The 19,902-nt window shown below is 46.3% G+C and overlaps 1 protein-coding gene across 5 annotated transcripts in view; it reads right to left on the bottom strand.

Annotated features, from left to right (window-relative positions):
- INSR (insulin receptor) overlaps positions 1 to 19,902 on the bottom strand; it is a 135,528-nt gene that overhangs the window by 15,192 nt on the left and 100,434 nt on the right. For 4 of the 5 annotated variants that reach the window (XM_072787405.1, XM_072787404.1, XM_072787408.1 and 1 more), the window contains 6 exons: positions 18,709 to 18,910; positions 17,135 to 17,170; positions 11,472 to 11,743; positions 10,382 to 10,521; positions 2,836 to 2,995; positions 213 to 315 (listed from right to left, as the gene is read on the bottom strand). In XM_072787405.1, the coding sequence (XP_072643506.1) occupies positions 213 to 315; positions 2,836 to 2,995; positions 10,382 to 10,521; positions 11,472 to 11,743; positions 17,135 to 17,170; positions 18,709 to 18,910 (913 nt within the window). The remainder of the gene's footprint in view (positions 1 to 212; positions 316 to 2,835; positions 2,996 to 10,381; positions 10,522 to 11,471; positions 11,744 to 17,134; positions 17,171 to 18,708; positions 18,911 to 19,902) is intronic. The other variant, XM_072787406.1, reaches the window with a different exon arrangement.

The following is a 19,902-nucleotide window of genomic DNA, read 5'->3' on the forward strand; positions in this document are numbered from 1 at the left end:
AGGGAATTTATGATAAAGAGCCCTATGTACTGTATTATGATCATTACCTGTACGTTGTGTGCTATCTATATCCCTCGTGTCAGCAACATTTTGGGGGGAGGGGGTCAGCAAAATTTATAATGAGCTTAGCTATAGCTCTCTCTGTATCTAGGCATACTTTCTTTTCTGGAGAGCCAGTCTTTCACCATTTACCAGTGCACCACCGTACCCACCTCTTTCTCAGGAACAGGTAAATACTTCCAATCACAACACTGAAGAGAAAGACAAAGATGAGGGGGCCGATGATAATTTTTGCAATATTCGATGGGACATCTACTGAAATGGAATAAGAAAATATATGGTTCGCATCAAAATGTGTTCATATCACAAATCACACCTATGCCTATAATGGTGGGAGCCACACGCACCTGCCCCTTCTCTTGTCCCCGAGCCTCTCTGCTGGTCTCCCCAACTCTTCTTTTCCAGCAGTCCTGAAACACCGGCTGGCTCCCAGAGGCCCTGACCCCCAGACCACTGCCCACTGTCAGTCTTCTCCCCCCATACCCCACAGGGCCAGCTTCACAGACACATAGCCCAGGCCATCATCCAAGTCCCCACACTTGGCAGGGTGCTGCTCCCTGACATTCCACTGTCACCATCTTGAAAGTCTTAATAATTTTTAGGGGTGCCTGGGTGGCTCAGTCAGCTAAGCATCTGCCTCAACTTAGGTCATGATCCCAGGATCCTGGGATCAAGACCCAGGTCGGGCTTCCTGCCCAGTGGGAAGTGTGCTTCTCCCTCTCCCTCTGCTGCTCCCCCAGCTTGTGCTCTCTCTCTCTCTCTTTCTCAAGTAAATAAATAAAATCTTAAAAAAAAAAACACCCAGAAACAAAAGCCTTGCCAATCCGATACGTTAAAAATTACATGTTGTTTTAATTTGCTTCTTTTTTCTTTTTTTTTTTGGTGTGATTTTGAGGTTTTCTTTCTTTTTCTTATGTTTTCTTTTATATATTTTTTTAATCTTTTTTTTAATTTTTATTTATTTATGATAGTCACAGAGAGAGAGAGAGAGGCAGAGACATAGGCAGAGGGAGAAGCAGGCTCCATGCACCAGGAGCCCGACGTGGGATTCGATCCCGGGTCTCCAGGATCGCGCCCTGGGCCAAAGGCAGGCACTAAACCGCTGCGCCACCCAGGGATCCCATTATATTTCTTTTTAAATTGGCTATTTATGTTCTTTGCATATTCTTGTGTTGGGATTTATATATATCTTCTACTCATATACTATATATCTATAATATAGATATATATTCATTTTATATCAAGGAGATTAAATCTTTGTCAATGACGTTACAAACATTTTTCCCATTTTGATATTTTCCTTGCCATTTTATTCATGGCGTCCCTGGTTCTTAAGCAAGAGACTCCAAATCGTTGAAATGTCCTGGGTAATAGGAGTGTTTTTGTTATATACAAGCTTCTTGGAACATCCCTGAGCTTAGGCTATGAGAGGAGATGACCCAGGATGGGGACTGGTCACCAGCAGACCAAGCATGTGATTGGAAGGTTGGGACCTGAGCCAGCCTGACCTCCAGAGCTCAGAGGGACTGGGGATGGAGTTCCGTCACACAGCCAACGATGCGATCAGTACTGCGTACGCTAACGAAACCCTCAACACCAACGCTCAGAGAAGCTTCCTGGCTGGTGACCACATCAGAATGCCAGGAGGACAATGGGACACATCCTGATTCCAGGGAGAGAAGACGCAGGAGCCCAGTGTCCTGGACCCTCCTGGCCTTCCCCTATGTGTCTCTTCATTTGTGTGGTCCTGAGCGATAGCCTTTATAATAATAACACAGTCATTGTAATATAACACTTTTCTGAGCTCGGGGAGCTGATCTAGCAAATGACTGAATCTGGGAGAGAGGGTCATGGGAACCCCTAAGTTTGTTGCCAGTTAGAAGTTCAAGGGAGCTTGGAGAACCCCCAACTTGCATCTGGCATCTGAAGGGACGGCAGACTTGCTGGGATCCCTGCTCCTAACCTGGCAGGGTCTGTGCTAACTCTACTAGGCACCATCGGAATCATAGCATCGCACACCCAGCTGGTGTCACGACGCTCATCGCAGCCCTGACACTGGCCAGCAAGAATCACTTCCCACTTTCCAAAGTCCCACTGTGCCCAGTATGTTTGAAAATCCAGCCAGCCAAGCAGGAGCCTTGTTTCACTCCTCCCACCCAAGCTCCCACTCCTCCTGGTCTAGAATCTCCCCTGCTTCTCAGTCATTTGTTTGCTTGCTCATTCAAGTGTCTAGGCTCCTACCGCATGCCAGGATAGCCATCTTCTTTTGTCCCCACTTGTACATTCTTCTAGGTCTGGGTCAAGATGTCACCACCTCCAGGAAGCATTCCTTGACCAGCTCAGCCTTCCCCAGCCTCCCACCCTGTCCAGTGTACCCTGCTCACCCAATGGCAGCATTTACTGCCCACATATCAAGAACATATCTGAGACTAAGTAGGCAAGCTCCCATGTCCTCCCTTGGAGAGCACAACCCATGTAAAAACAAATATTAAGACACTAGTAACAGGAGCTAATGTTAATCAGACATGCTCTGTACAAGCTATTTGACATTTATAATGTCACTGAAATCTCCTTTCACCTCCAAGGCAGGGGGTGGTGGGGATCTTATTATTATCCCCATGGTCAGACAAGGAAGTACAGGCTCAGAAAGGGCAAGCACATTGCCCAGGTCACACAGCACCAGCCAGCAGACCCAGAGGACCAGGCCAGGGCCGGCGGGCATGGCCTCCACGCTTCCCCAGCCATCCTCTGAAATGCTCTGGCATGCAGACTTACAATAGTCTGTCACGTAGAAATAGGTGGCTTCTGTCCAGGAGCCATTACCCGCCAGGGAGGTGGCCCGGACTCGCACGCTGTAATTCCCCGGAGGCAGCCCGCGTAGCCTGCAGCCACGCTCCAGAGCAAAATGCCTCCGGGAGACACACAGGTGAAGCTCCTGGAAGACAAGAAGAGGAGAGAGGGCAGGTGTGAGGGTTGTTCTTTGTCACTCGGGAATGTCCATCCCCAGCAGGAATGTATGTCCATCCCCAGCAGGAATGTCCCCTGCTCCGAAATGACACCGAGGAAGGAAGCCACAGTCCGAGTACCACGCACACGAGCCACGCTGGCCCAGTCAGAGTCTCCGCATTCTGGCTCTCCACGTAAGGAAGCTCACTTGGGAGCTGTCGTTATTGATAACAGCCACCCCTTCCTAAACCACAAGCCAGGTGTTTGACCTGGATCATGTCATTTCCCTCTTCTGACAACCCCACTGGGGCTCGGCCTCACATCAGAAACCAGGAAAGAGGCGACCAGGGCAGAGGTCAGCAAACTTTTTGCCATAAAGGGCCAGAGAGAACATTTTTTTGGCTTCAAGGGGCCAGGCAGTCACTGGGACCAACTCAAATGACCCACTCAACTCCGCTGTTGTAGCACAAGAGCAGCCCGAGGCCAATCGCCAACCCATAGCATCCATCCACAAGCAGATGAGGCCATGAGCCCACTGAACGCGGTGGATGCCAAAGCTAAACTTCGCAGGTTGACATGGGTCATAACACTATTCCCCTCTCGATGTTCTGAATTCTTTTTCCAGCCATTTGAAGATATGAAAGTGATTCTTAGATCTCGAGCTGGACAAAAACAGGCATAAAAGGTGTTTGCCGACACCCCTGGTTGAAGAGATGACATGGTTGGTTGGAGATCTCATAGCTGGTACGTGGCAGGGCCAACCCTTGAATCCAGAACCATCTGGCTCCTGAGCTTTCTGAAACCACTGGGGGACACAGTCACCAGGCCTCTAGAAAGTCCAAGAAGGTCAGGGAAGAAGAGACCTACGTGACCTAAACCAAATTTCAGGCTTTGCCCCCCACCTGCTAGCCTCAGATCCAAACATGTGAATGTACTTTATGTCTTAAGGACACATTTAAGATTTTTTAAATTTTATTTATTTATTCATGAGAGACAGAGACAGAGAGAGAGAGAGAGAAAGAGAGAGAGAGGGGCAGAGACACAGGCAGAGGGAGAAGCAGGCTCCATGCAGGGAACCCATGTGGGACTCAATCACGGGACTTCAGGATCACGCCCTGAACTAAAGGCAGATGCTTAACGGCTGAGCCACCCAGGCGTCCCAAGGACACGTTTTAAAGCTCCTTCCCACCTCTTGATTTGATTTGACTGATTTGACCATTCTGAAAAAAAGAGATGGGATCTACCTCAATCTCTGAAAACAGAGAGGAGATAAGTAAAGCATACACAGCCCAGTGATAACCATGTAAACAGAGGTCAACCCAGAGCTTTCTTGGGAGAGGCAAGATCACTGGGAAATGAGACCATGAAACCTGCACGAGTCAGGCCAAATTTTAAGAACTTTCCAAAACAGCTCCAAGTTCCTGGGCTTATCATGTGACAATAGCAGCCAGAAAACAGATCGGGCTGGATTGGGCTGGCAGCGGGGGGGGGGGGGGGGGGGGGGGGGGCGGCGGCTCTGATCCAAAGGTTCTTCCAAGTAGAATGAGTCACCAAGCAGAAAGGGACAAATAAGCAAATATAGCAACCAAAGGTAGCTGCTATCAGGAACAAAGTGGAAATGCATCCTCCAAGGCCGGCAATGGGTCCCACAAACCTCAAGGGGTGAGAGGACCAGGAAGGGAGCATCATGGAAGGAACAAGGCGGCTGTCTCTCCACAGGCACTGAGAAACAAAAGCAAAAACGAGAAGCAAAAAAAAAAGAGAGAGAGAGAGAGAGAAGCAAAACCTGACAAAGAGCAAAGAAGCCAAATATATGAAAGTTTGTGCCATCAAGAAAGAATCTCAAAACTGTGAAAGATACTGAAGCCAAGGACAGGAGTACACCAAAGTTCAACATCGATGCTCCTTCCAGGGAGGGGGTGGTCCCTGGGGCCAGGGTCTCCTGGGCAGAGAGGGGATGAGGTAAGAGGGCAAATGACTCCAGCAAGAGGCTCAAGGACAGAGAGATTCGAAGGTGATGCAGCTAGAGGGGATTTCAGTTAACCTACAAATACCAAAAAAAAAAAAAAGACCTCCCACCAAATGCTGGAGAGAATTTTGTAGAACTGGCAAATTCATACCCCAACAGTATTAATGGTATGCTTAAAAAAATTGGGGTGCCTGGGTGGCAGTTAGGTGTCTGCCTTCGGCTCAGGTCATGACCTTGGAATCCTGGGATTAAACCCCAAGTCGGGCTCTCTATTCAGTGGGAAGCCTGCTTCTCTCTCTCCCCCTCCTGCTCCCCCTGCTTGTACTCTCTTGCTTTCTAACAAATAAAATCTTTAAAAAAACTATTTTTACATTATTTTCTTACTTTATCAAAGCAATGCCAGGTAATAAAGGAAAATGTTGGAGATAATCCGCCATCTTGTCTATGACAAGGTTTTTTTTTTGTTTTGTTTTTGTTTTCAAGAATGTTTTTTTTTAATAATAAATTTATTTTTTATTGGTGTTCAATTTGCCAACATACAGAAGAAATATAAATAATAGTGAAAGGGAATAGAAGGGAAGGGAGAAGAAACGGGTAGGAAATATCAGAAAGGGAGACAGAACATGGAAGACTCCTAACTCTGGGAAACGAACTAGGGGTGGTGGAAGGGGAGGAGGGCGGGGGGTGGGGGTGAATGGGTGAGCACTGGGTGTTATTCTGACAAGGTTTTTTAAAAGGTGACTGTAATCTCTCACTGTCTCCTATTTTCCCCCCATCTCTGTGTTCCCCTAATGGGCAAACAGGGCCAGTCTGAAGGGAAACAAAAGCAAAAATGAACTATTGGGACTTCATCAGGATAAAAAGCTTCTGCACAGCAAAAGAAACAGTCCACAAAACTAAAAGACAACCTACAGAATGGGAGAAGATATTTGCAAATGACCTATCAGATAAAGGGCTAGTTTCCAAGATCTGTAAAGAACTTAACAAACTCAACACCCAAGAAATAAACAATCCAATCATGAAATGGGCAGAAGACATGAAAAGACATTTCTCCAAAGAAGACATAGACATGGCCAATAAGCACATGAGAAAATGCTCCACATCACTTGCCATCAGGGAAATACAAATCAAAACCACAATGAGATCCCACCTCACACCAGTGAAAATGGCGAAAATTAACAAGGCAGGAAACAAATGTTGGAGAGGATGTGGAGAAAGGGGAACCCTCCTGCACTGTTGGTGGGAATGCAAACTGGCACAGCCACTCAGTGTGGAGGTTCCTCAACAAGTTAAAAATAGAGCTACGCCACAACCCAGCAATTGCACTACTGGGGATTTACCCTGAAAGATACTGATGTAATGAAACACCGGGACACCTACACCCCAATGTTCATAGCAGCAATGTCCACAATAGCCAAACTACAGAAGGAGCCACGATGTCCTTCAACAGATGATGGATAAAGAAGATGCGGTGTGTATGCTAAGTGAAATAAGTCAGTTAGAGAAGGACAATCATCATATGGTTTCACTCATACGTGGAATATAAGAAATAGTGAAAGGGATTATAAGGGAAAGGAGGGGAACTGAGTGGTAAAAATTAGAGAGGGAGACAAACCATGAGAGACTCCTAACTCTGGGAGACAAACAAAGGGTTGCATAAGGGGAGGTGGGTGGAGGAATGGGGTAACTGGGTGATGGGCACCGAGGAGGACATTTGGTGGAATGAGCACTGGGTATTAAACTACATGTTGGCAAATTAAAATTTTTTTAAGATTTTATTTATTTATTCATACAGAGAGAGAGAGGCAGAGACACAGGCAGAGGGAGGCTCCATGCATGGAGCCTGACACAGAACCCGTTGATCCCGGGTCTCCAGGATCACACCCCAGGCTGCAGGCGGTGCTAAACTGCTGCGCCACCAGGGCTGCCCGGCAAATTAAATTTAAATAAAAAATGTGAACAAACAAAAATGAATAAAATAAAATAAATATTTAAAAAAAATAGGGCCAGTCTGTCCGGGATTGGTGCTCGGCCATGTGGGGCAGACACTCTAATGGGGATTCCTACTGGTGACCCTTGGGCTCCAGGAACAGGGGAGGCAGTCCAGTCAAAGGCAGCTGGGAGAATTTAGAGTTAGGTCAATAGGGTAACCAACTGTCCCAGTTTGCCCTGGACCAAGGGGTTCCTACGATGTAGGACTTCAGTGCTCACTACTGGCAAATTCCAGGCAAACGGGAAAGAGTTGGTCATAGCAGCACAAATAAAATCAAGGAGGGTCTGCAGTGGAAACATGCTGCCCACTGCAAAGAATCCACATGCTCTTCCTTGCTGCCCAAAACATCCCAAACTTCTTTTGGAAGCTGACCCTCCCCCTTGCGAAGCTCCTGCCTCCCATCCTCAACCCCACCCTAGTTCTAGGGCTGACCCTAACTTCTGCCTGCAGCAGAAGAGCCCCATGAGTTCAGGGAAGAGCACAACAAAACTCAGGCCCAAATGAGCCATCGGGAAAATGCAAACCAAGACCACGATGAGATACCACTGGCACCCACAAGCATGGCTCTAATAAAAAAGATAGCCAACAAGTGTTGGAATCATAGGAAATATAAAATGGTGCAGCCACTGTGGGGAGAGTGGGCATTTCCTTAAAAGAGTTAGCACGGGATCCAGGGACCCCATCCCTTGACATGCACCTAGGAGAACTGAAACCACACATCCACACAGAAATGCTCTGAGCTCTTACACACAAATGCTCTGAGCAGGATTACTCACAAGAAAGTGAAAATGACCCAAATGCCCATCTATGGATGAGTGAATAACAAAATGTGGTCCACTCATATGATGGAATATTTCTCAGTCATGAAAAGGAATGAAGCCTGGACACACACCACTGCATGGACGGGCCTCAAAAACATGATGATGATTATAGAAGCCGGTAACAGAAGGCCATATATCGTATGATTCATTCAAAGGAAGTGTCCAGAACAAGCAAATCCATAGAGAATTCAATAAAATTTTATAATAAAATCGTAAAAATCTTTTTTAAAAATGCTGAATTATATATAACTCAATAAAACTTTACAATAAAAATTATAAAGTTCTCTAAAGGGCAGCCCGGGTGGCTCAGGGGTTTAGCTCCGCCTTCAGCCCAGAGTGTGATCCTGGAGACCCGGGATGGAGTCCCAACATCAGGCTCCCTGCATGGAGCCTGCTTCTCCCTCTGCCTGTGTCTCTGCCTCTCTCTCTGACTCTCATGAATAAATAAATAGAACCTCAAAAAAAAAAAAAAGGAAGCGATCTCTAAAAAGACGCCATTGAATTATACACAATTCAATAAAATTTTACAACAAAAATTGTAAATATCTTTTTTAAAAAACCACTGAATTGTATACAATTCAATAAAATTTTACAATAAAGATTGTAAAGATCTTTTAAAAGACGCCATTGAATTGTATACAATTCAATAAAACTTTACAATAAAAATTGCAAAAATCTTTTTAAAAAACACCATTGAATTGTGTATTTTATTTTGTTTTATTGTAAAGATTTTATTCGTAAGCAATCTCTACACCCAATGTGGGGCTCGAACTCACAACTCTGAGATCAAGAGTCGCACGCTCTACAGACCGAGCCAGCCGGGCACCCCAAATTGTATATTTTAAATGGGTGTATTTTATGGTATGCAAATGTACCACAGTAAAGCTGTTATTATAAAAAACAAAAACAAAAACAAAAAAAACCTCATGCCCAAGCCTGACTTTATGGCTCCCAAAACTAAAAACTTTAGGGACCCCTGGGTGGCTCAGTGGTTGAGTGTCTGCCTGTGGCTCAGGGCGTGATTCTTGGGTCGCAGGATCGAGTCCCACATCGAGCTTCCTGCATGGGGCCTGCTTCTCCCTCTGCCTGTGTCTCTGCCTCTCCCTCTCTGTGTCTCTCATGAAAAATAAATTTCAAAATCTTAAAAAAAAAAACAAAAAAAAAACTAAAAACTAAAAACTTTAACTTTCTGGCCATATATAGAAAATGACCTCTGACCTAAGTGACTGCCTTCAGGTGTAGATAGCAGACTCCAGAGCCCAACAGTCCAGTTTAAGTCCTGAGTCCGAGCAAGTCCACTCAGCTCCTCCAATGTCCATGCTCCTGCCCGAAAAAGGAGGCACTAACAGATCCCACCTGGTTGGGTCGTTGTGAGGTTCACATGGACAGTTGCAAAGGACTCAGTGCAATGTCTGGGACAGGGGAAGGGCTCAGTCAAACCCAAGGAGGTGAAGTGACTCATTTGCTCAAAGTCACATGGTAAAGGGGAGAGTTGTCCCGTTAGATTCAAGCCCCCACCAGTGACTCTGAGCAGCCCAAAGCCCTGCTAGGGACGGAAATCTACCCCCACGGTAGTTACAGACGTGGCTTAGAGCGCGAACTGGCCAACTCCAGCCTGCTGCCTGTTTTTGTAAAAAAAAAAATGTTTCACTGGCACACGACCATACCCATTAGTTTACACATCCTCTATATGGTGGCTTCCGAGCTACAACAGCAGAGTTAAGTATTTGCAACAGAGACCATCTGGCTGCAGAGCCAAACATGTTCACTCTCTGGCCCTTTACAGAAAAACAGTTGCCAACCCTTGGATTAGAACATCAGATAGTCTTGGGTTTGAATCCTGACTTTATTCTCATGGACCCTGGACAAAACTATTTAAATTCTGGCTGCCTCAGTACCAAGGTCACTGGGCTATTCTGAGGATTTATCGCATTTCATCGGTCCTGAGAGGCATATTATTTTCACATTTTGGCATTTCTGAAATTGCAATGCATCTTACAAGCAACACAGACTTACAATTAGAATTGGCAGCATCTTTTTTTTTCTTTTTTAGCAGTCCACAAAAATCATGGGGCTGCTTATCATGCCTTGGACGGGATAAAACACGATAAATGAGATACTACTGTGTGTTCCCTGCCTCCTGTGTGCAAGACACCCAGTAGAACCCTCAGGATAGCCTGGCCACTTTTTTATTCTCAGGTTACATATCTTGCACGTCTCTGCATTCACACACCACCCTGCACGGTGTCTGGTAGCAAACAAAAAATTACTTATCAAGATCTTAAGTGATTTGTCCCCAGACTCAGGTAACTCTGTCTAAAGGGAAATGGGTCTCCTGCCGTGTCAGGAGGGACACACCATCATTCATCTTGTAGGACGAGGCTGAAATGTGAGAAGCAATGTGGGAAACAGGAAATAAATAAGTTTATAGATTGGCACTTCTGAGCCATCGCCCTGGAAAGTTGTAAATCTGAGGCTTTGAGTCCTCATGACAACACATCTGATAGGAGAAGTGCCTGGGCCAGGTTTAAGAAGAGGAAGGAGGTCCCAGTGACAGCTTGGAGGCACAGGCCCGAGCATCAGGAGTCTTACCTCATCGCCATACCGTCGGTAACTCACTTCATAAAGCACGATCAGACCATTGGGTTCCTTTGGCTCCTGCCACATCAAGTGAACGACATTGTTCTCGAAGATTTCGTGGGTCACGGGGCCAACGATGTCGTCTGCCTTGGCTGTGAGGAGCAGTGGTTAGAGGCAGGCACCTAACCCCTGGACCCAATCCCACCTCCACCACCTACCAGCTGGGCAACCACCCTCAAGCTGCTTGCCTAACTGTCCTGTGTTCCACTTTCCTCGTGGGAAATTTCCTACGTGTAAAACTCACTTCTTTACGGGACTACCTACGTCCCTATCTCTCCATCTGTCTTATCTCATATCCCATCGGTTCTATTGCTCAGGAGAACCCTGATTAATGCCATACATCTATGTATTTCTTAATTTCGCTTTATTTTTCTCATGTGTATATCTGCGTGTGTAGATTTGTTAACATTTATATAATGGCTATGCACGACTCGTGCAATCAAATGATCATACAGGCAATATGGACAGACCCTCAGGGCATTCTGCTCAGTGAAATCAGCCAAACAGAGAAAGACAAATACTGTGTGATCTCACTCATATGTGGAATCTAAAAAAAGCAGAACTCACAGATAACAGAGTAGAATGGTGGTTACCAGGGGCTGGGGGGACCTGAGGGGTAATGCAAAGATATTAACCGAAGGGTCCAAACTTCCAGCGTGGACGATGAATCAGTCGTAGGGATCTAACAACGTACAGCGTGGTGACTACAGTTAACAATACTTTACGACACTCTTGGAAGTTGCTAGGAGAGTAGATCTTAAGTGTTCTCACTACAGAAAAAGGAATGTAATCGTGTACTGGGATGGAGGTGGGAGCCAACGCTACAGTGGTAATCACACTGAATACACACGTGTATCAAATCCACACGCCGTACACCTTACGCAATGTTATATGTTAATGGTATCTCAATAAAGCTGGGTACGAATAAAAATAAGAAATGACAAAGACAAATAAGTTAAAGTACACATCCCCGCTGCCTAACGGGTGGAGGGCTTCCCCTGGGTCAGCCTGGGGCTCCTGGGGCCACGATGTGACAACCCACCTTCGGGCATGGTCCTGGCGCTGACATAGGCTGCCACGCTGCACCTCTCCTCGGGGGAGTCTTGGTTGCAAGCCTGCAGCTCGATGCGGTAGCCAGTGAAGTGGCGCAGACCGGAGATGACCAGAGATTCTTTGTTCACCACTTTCTCGAAGGGCTTGTGCTCCTCCGGGCTCGTGGGCGTGCTGGTCGAGGTGTTGGGGAAACCGGGAACTGTGGGTATAGCTGCTGTCACGTTGCCAGCATCACTGAGCGCCCTGCGTTTCCTCGATGGCCTGTCACGACAACAGGACACACACGGTCATGCAATCACCACCCTGAGGACAAAACGCTGCGGGGGAATCAGAAGGCTCAAAATCACAGGCTGGTGCAGTGGGGATGCAGGGAGGCACACAGATTAAATGCAGGTTGCCAGGAATTACAACCCGGAGCAGCTTCCAGGATGCCCTCCAGGCGGGGCGGGGGGCAGGGGGGACTCCAGGACCATCTGCAGAGGACACACACCAATATTCCCCCTCAACATGCTTGATTTCAGGTTGTCATTTTGCAGATTAATCGGCCACCCAGAGTCAGTGTTAAAGATAAGATGCCCAAAGCATGGAAGAGTCTAACTTTTCATGAACCCTGTCAAATGGCAGGAGCCCAGCAGCCCCAACTACTGGCCAGCATCAGCAGTCTAAACAGGAAAAATGCATCTTCTAATTCTTGTGACCCTACAGGACATCTTCATCATAGTAGTGACTAAATTTCAATTGTTGGGTGAAAAAAAGAGAAAAATCTTATCACTCAGGTCAGTAAGGGTAACTCCAAAAAAACAAACAAAAAACCCAATGCAGTCAACACACATTTCCCCCCGATTAATTAAGAAGAAATTAAGAAATGAACCTAATGGCCTAAAAATGTATAGACACGCATACACAAAAAGCATAGAGAAAATTTCATTTACTCATCATGCCACTGCACACTGTTTCCTGTGGGCAATTTGGTTTTTTTTTCTAGAAATATTATGTGTAGGTATAATGAGGACCAAGCTAGTTTTGTATGCCTTTGTTCGCTTGTGGAAACATTCATCAAAGAGCTTCCTTAAACCATAATGCCCTAAGTACTGAGCATGGAATTTATGTTTTGTCTTTTTTCAGTGTGGAAGTTTTCCTTCCCTGCTACAAATGTTCACCTCAGAAAACTTGGACGAGAAAATATTCAATTGATGCATGAGCCATAAATGACTAAGCATCGTCCTCTTTTATTTCCTGCACACACACACCTCATTTTATTGTACTTTGCCCTATCGTGCTTTGCAGATCCTGCACGTTTACAAATTGAAGGTCGGTGGTGGCCCCACATCGGGCAAGTCTACCAGCACTCTTTTTCCAATAGCATTTCCTCACTTTGGGTCTCGGGGCCACCTTTTGGTGATTCTCACACTGCTTCAAACGTTCTCATTATTATTGTGGTTGTTGCAGTGATCTGTGATCTGTGATTACGACTCAACGAAATCCCAGATGATGGTTTGCGTTTTTTAGCAATGTTTTTTTTAATTAAGGTGTGTATGCTGATTTGTTAGACATAATGCTGTTGCACACCTAATAGAGCACAGTCGAGTCGCAACGGAACATTTATACGCACTGGGAAACCAAAACTCACGTGACCTGCTTTCCTACAATATTCATCTTACCACGGTGGGTCTGGAACTGAGCCCTAAGTACCTCTGTACAAGGATGCCCTTATGCGGGCATTTTGCTATTATAAATTATTATAATATTATAATAATTATAATAAATATTGCTATATTTAATATTTAATAAATATTTATAATAATATTATAAATATTGCTGTGATCATTGATTATCTTAAGACATCCTAAAACTAGACTCTTTTAAGAAGGGAAATCACCAGACTGTGCCAATTTGCCCATAGGGCAAAATTGCTCTCCAGGGCCTTTAGACTGACTGGGGGGTCTTACCAGTAGCCTCTGAAACTGCACCTCAGGGTAACCTCATCAGTGCACTGGGTTAAAGGATTCTTTGGGATTTGTTTGTTTGCAGATTTTCAATACAAGAGATTGACCGAAAAACAAAGCACTGCTGCTTTGTTTGCATTTCTTAGAACCATTCTCTGTGAGCTTGTCTTTCCTTCCTCCGTTCCTCGGTTCCTCATGTTTCTCTAGGGAAGTGCCTGTCTCTCTCCTCTGTTTCTGGGATGTTCTAGCGCTTTCCTCACTGTTCCTACTCCTGCCCTGTTTATTCACTAAGGATATTAACACTATAAACCATGCTGCACAATTTACCCATCTGTCGATCGCCAGTGGGTTTTCTTTAAGTGGTGCGAAAAAGTCTCCCACACATATCTGGACAATCTTAGTGCTCGGCAGACTTTAGAATTTTTTAATTCTCCACTTGGTTACCAAGGTGGTATGGCAATTACGAAAGGGATCTCCTCTGTTTTCTAACTATTGCTAATATATCAATGGGCTTTTTGTTTAATTTTATTGTACCTTCTTTCCCAAACTCTCTTCTAAGAGCTTCAGAGCTGAGTTTTCAAGGATCGTACTAGAAAAAGAGTCAGCTAACTTTTCCTGTCGATGGTAGAAAGTAACTATTTTCGATTTTGTGGGACACGTGCCACACGCACTTTTTGTCAAAACTCTCAATGGCTTTCCAGCTATTGTAGCTTGAAAGCAGTTGTACACAAAATATAAACAAATGGGAGCAGCTGCATTCCAATAAAACTTCATTGACAAGAAATGGGTGGCCAGCCTGTACGCCGTAGCCCATAGCGTGTTTACTACCGTTGCGCTAGGCTGTCTGCGAATATCAATAACGTTATTTCCTCACAATCCATTCTTTGCTATTCTAATTTCTGTTTCTTGTCTTATTGCATTGGCTAGACACCCAGGGAAATGTTAATTAGCAATGATGACACCACAACACTGGGGTTCCTTCTAAATATAACAGGGACAGATTAAGTACAATGTTAGGTTGGCTATTGGTTTCACTCAAGTAATATTTACCTGTAGCAGAAGTATCCTACTCCCATTTTTATAAAAGGCCTCTTTTTTGCTCATCATTTGCCTCATTTTTTGCTCATTAATTGGACAATGGAGATTACTACGTGATTTTCCTTATTGGGTCCCTTAATGAACTATCATATCTCTGGGTCATAAACTGTCCTTGCACTTCTGAGTTAAATGATACCATTAGCACACAGTTTCATTTAGGACGTTTGGATCTAAAGTCTCATGTTAGCTGGTCCTGGGGTTTCTGTTGACATGGCATCTGCATCAGGTTCTACTAAGGAGTGTTATGTTAGCTTCATAAAATGAGCTGGAGGGACACCTCGGTGGCTCAACAGTTGAACATCTGCCTTTGACTCAGGTCGAGATCCCAGGGTCCTGGAATCAAGTCCCACATCAGGCTCCCCGTGGAGAGCCTGCTTCTCCCTCTGCCTATGTCTCTGCCTCTCTCTGTGTGTCTCTCATAAACAAATAAATAAAAATATTTTTAAATAAAACAAAAAACAAAACAAAACAACCTAGAAAGATTTCCATAGATTCCTATGCTCAGAAAAGTTTCTATATTACAGAGTTTGAAATAACTCATCTATAAAATTCTCTGGGTCCAGGGACTATTTGAGACATAATTTTTAGTCATTTACCAAAGGTATTAGAATATTTAATTTTTTCTGCTTTGTCTTGAATCAGATCAAATTAAGACTTCACTTCTCACCAAAAGCTTCAAATTGGATAACACAAAATTGTCCAGAGACAGTTCAACATTAAAATCTTCCTTGGACCCAGTAGTATATCATCTGCTTTACTTCTAGTTATTTGTGGTTTCATCCTTATATTTGCAAGTTCAGCAATCTTGATTTCCCCTCCCCTGCAATACATTTCTATTTTTACCTTTTCAGGTTTTTTTCTTAAGTCACAAAATCATTTAAGGCTACTAATTTGCATCAAAGCCCAGTTTTTGGCGATATTCTACAAATTTAAGCTATGTGAGTGAGATTCTCCTTCCCACTGTTTTCCAAGTGGACTTTAATGAAAGTCCCCACATCTGCCTCTCCCAAAAGGTATAAAAGTGATCGACTTTTAAATCACCAGGAAACACTTGTCCTTTCAAATGTTTCAAGTCAATTTTTAGTTCCTACTGCACTGTAGTCAGAAAATAAATCCTGGTGGGGGCTGTGGGGGGGTATGCATTAAGATTTTTTGCATGGAAAAAAAAAAAGATTTTTTGCATGGTCCCCTCATATGCAAAGAGCAGTGACGTTCCTGGACAAAAACAAAGATGGGTCCATGTTAGTGAGATTCAGAACATTTCCATCCACGCACAGGTGGGGTTCCCAAATGACCATGACACAGTGCCTCATGAAGAACCACTGAGAAATGGGTGTCTGGACCACTAGAAACATGAAAAGGTCTCATCAAAGAAGCCGAATGTACTTGCAGTCATCCCCCCTTATCTGTAGCTTGGGGTTCCCACAGGCTCCACTGCTTACACACCCCACAATCTCATGCCAAACCAGCGGTCCTCAACCAGGGGTGGGTCTGCCCCTCACCCCACCACTGGGGGACATCTGGCATGTCTGGAAACATTTTTGGCTGTCGCTACTTGGGGAACGCATGAGCTACTGGCATTGTGAGACCAGAGACCAGAGATGCTGCTCAACATCCTACCACACCCAGGGCAGGCCCCGCTACTAAGAATACTCTGACCCTAAATGTAGGTCCCTCTGAGATGGAGAAACCCTGATCTGGACCAAAGCCTTAAATTTCTAGGCCTTTCTTTTCTCCAGATTATATTCCAAATGGCCACTAGATGTCAGATCGGGGCCACACAAACATGCCTGAAAACAAAGCAAACCTTCACTGCTGAGAGCATAAAATCCCTCCACATGGCCCCCACTGGCCTTTCCAGTCTCCCGGCTGGTTCCTGGCTGGTTCCTCCCAAAAGCCCGTGATTCACCCCAAGGGCCTCTCTGCCTGTCCTCCCCTCCAGGACAACCCATCCCCCTTTGCTCTTCAAGACACAAGTCAAAGGCAACCCTGCCCGTCCTCCGTGGACTTCAGTGACATGCACACCTGTGCTCACACCTGCAGTCCCACACTTGTCACCCCAAATAAAAAATGTTCTGCTAGCAGATCAGGCTCTCCCACTGCCTGCTGCATGTGGCTTCGACTCTGGGTGTCAGACATAGTTCTGCCCACACCGTAGGTGTTGATAAATAAATGTTCAGCGAACGAATGCATGGAGGGACATGTGGGGCATCTAAGAGGTGCCCAGAAAGAAGCTTTTCTATTCTACGTTTTTTTTTTAAGTAAACTCCACCCCCAACGTGGGGTTCGAACTCATGACCCAGAGACCAAGAGTCACAAGCTCTACTGACTGAGCCAGCCAGGTGCCCCTTGATTCTATGTTTTAGTAAGAATATGTTAGTGAAGATTTGTTCCCAACATTCATGCCCAGATCCCATTTCAGGGTGAAGGCAGTTAATGTTTGGATTCACGAAGCCTCTGGTGTCAGCAGAGCAGCCCATCACATGCATTAAGCCACAGAAGCCCCTGGAGTGTCGAAGGCACACAGCGTGCTTCCTGCCCTGCCTGGCCTGGCTCTGCACTGAGCAGCCACCAGCGGCCACGCAGACGTCCTGCAGGTGAGCCATACCTAGTGTCCTCAGCACCAGGGCTCGAAGAGGATTTTCTGTGAAAACAAAACCAACCACTTTGAGGACACACAGAACTCTTGCAGACCGACGACTTCCTTCTGACACCCTGGAAGCCACATTCCCTCCGAGCAGCCCAAGGGTGCCCTGCCCTTGACTGTGGACCACTTTTCCCAACACCCAACTTACATCGGCTCCGGCAGGTGCAGAGAACCCAGCAAGAAGAATATCAGAGAAAATCCCCCCTCCCCACACTCGCTGCTGGAGACCTGGCCAGCTGGGGTTCCCCCCCGGATGTCAAACCTGACTACATTTAAACATCACAACTGACTCAGCCATTTCCTTGAGACCGGCCGTATTTTGCTTTTAATGGGTAAAACAGTAACTGCCTCCATGCCTGGGCTTGACATTTAGTACTCTTGGACTCAGGGTCATCGGGTGGGGGAGAAACACAAGGAAAAGAGGGTTTTTTAGAATTTTACACACCGATGGCTCTGGAAAAACATCTATTTGTATGAGAAGGGGTGGAAGGCATTTGAAGGGACCCATCTTAGCATCCTTTTTTTTTTTATCATCTTTTTTTTATCCCAACGTTAACCAAGTGCGGTTTCGATCCACTTTGGAAACCTCCCATTGCATCTGATATTCCTGGGTGGCCCGCCTGCTGAGGTCTGTAAGGGGAGCGGGATAGGAGGTGGCTCACCAGCTCCTGTAACTGGATCACTCGCCAGCTCAGAAACACTGGCTTTGGACCCATGGAAGGGAGGTGACAAGGAGGTCGGTAGGTTACTATAAAGATTCATGAGCTGTTATGATGCAGACAGAGCTGTTGACATCAGGTGGGTCAAGGCAGGGATGCTGCTCAACAATCCCGCAGCACAGAGGACCACAGCCCCACAGTAGAGGAGGAGCTGGCTCTAAAGGTTGGCAGGGCTCAGGCTTCACTGTGAAGCCTGAGCGACTCACGTGCTCTCACGTTCCTAAGAAATAGGAACTATTATTATCTGCACTTGGCAGATAAGTAAACTGAGGCATCGAGAGAAACGTGCCATTTACCTAAGTATCTCTGCCCTGGGAAAGGCAAAGACGGATGAGTAGCGTGGGGTCACTACAAACCCTCTCAGATCAAATGTACATCAATAAATCCCTTCATTCACTAAAGGAAACTCAACATATTTAAACAGGAGAAGCCTTGGGATGTTGAAGATGCCATAGAAATTTCCAGAACGGTTGAGAAGCCTGCGGAGACGGACAAGCCTGAGACTTGAAAGTAAATCAAGCATGGGGCCAGGTGGGCATCCCTCAGGTTGTGCCTCAAAATCTAATGGAGCTCGTCTAAGAACGCAGATGGAGGCCTGAGGCTGGGACACAGAGGTTGGGCCACGTGGGGAAACAAATATTAGGTGTTTTTTGTTTTTTTTTTTTAACCTTTCCCCATTTAGGGTGCTTATGTACTCTTCCTGGCAAGGTTGCTACTGAATCTCCTCCTTTACCCACCTGCCCACCCTCTGGGTCCCCACTTCATCCTCTTCCCCGGGTAATGACCCCCAACACCGAGCCTAGGAACCGTTCTGACCTGGGGACAAACACCACGTTGTGCAGGTAATCCTCAAACGTCTTCCTAAAAGAGGACTCCTCTAGCTCCTTGAGGATCTGAGAGTCCGTTTTGGGGCAGGAGCAGCATTCGCCGGCAGACTCCTCGTATTCACTCTGGTTGTGCTTCTGGGAGCCCTCGGCCTCGAACGGCGGAGACCAGGTCCGGGAGGGCAGCTTCAACCCTAGAGAGAGGCAGGACAGGTGGCCTTGGCTCTTCCGCCTGACCCCGCAGGGGTCACACACACACGGCAGAGGGGGCCTTCTCAGAGGGCCCGGGCATGTGGGACACCTGTGCAGCTCAGCGTGTTCCAGAAACTGTAAGACACCGTGAGCCCATTGGGCTGGGAGACCTAAGGTGCCCAGGTATGTCCCTGCCCCATGGAGCTTACAACCCAAGGGATGAGAGGGGCGGTGGGTGGGAGGGGGGAGCTGCCGGTTGCTGACACACAATAAACACAAATGCCTATGCCATGGGTCAGCCAGCAGGGTAAAAGCACAGAGGATGTCTGGGGGTGATGCTTTTCCCGGGGTGGTCTCAGAGAAAGTGACCGCTGAACAGTCCCAAATTAAGTAAAGGAATGAGCTACCCACATATCTTGGTGTAAAGGGGTTCAGATGCAACAAAAAGCAAGAGCCAAGGCCCCATGGTAGGAATTTCCTTGGCCTGCAGAGAGACACCAAGAACCCAAAGCAGCTCGAAGGACAGCATGGTGGGAGGTGGGATTAGAAAAAGATGGGGGGCTAGAGGGTGAGTGACAGTTGCATGAATGAATCAACCAGCCAGTCAACCACATAAAGTGACGGGAGGCCATATAAAGGATCTGACCAACAGACCCAGTGGTTACAAACCAATGAATCTACAGTTCATTCAGGAATCCCGAAGTCAGAGTAGAGCAGTGGTTCGTCCCCAGGGTCAGGGGAGGGGTGACTCTGCACTGTCCCCCAGCCCAGGACACTGGGCAAGGTCTGGAGACATTCTGGCTGTGATGAATAGTAGGGGGGGAGGAGACTCTGGCAGCTGAGGGGTGAGGCCAGGGGTGCTGCTCACCATCCGACAGGGCACAGGACAGCCCGCCCCACCCCAGAGAGAGACCTGGCCCCAAATGTCAACAGTGCTGAGATCAAGAAACTCTGGACTAATGACATGAGGGGAGACAGAGGAGGGAAGATAGTT

Source organism: Canis lupus, chromosome 19, assembly GCF_048164855.1.
Source record: "Canis lupus baileyi chromosome 19, mCanLup2.hap1, whole genome shotgun sequence".
Lineage (NCBI taxonomy): Eukaryota > Metazoa > Chordata > Mammalia > Carnivora > Canidae > Canis > Canis lupus.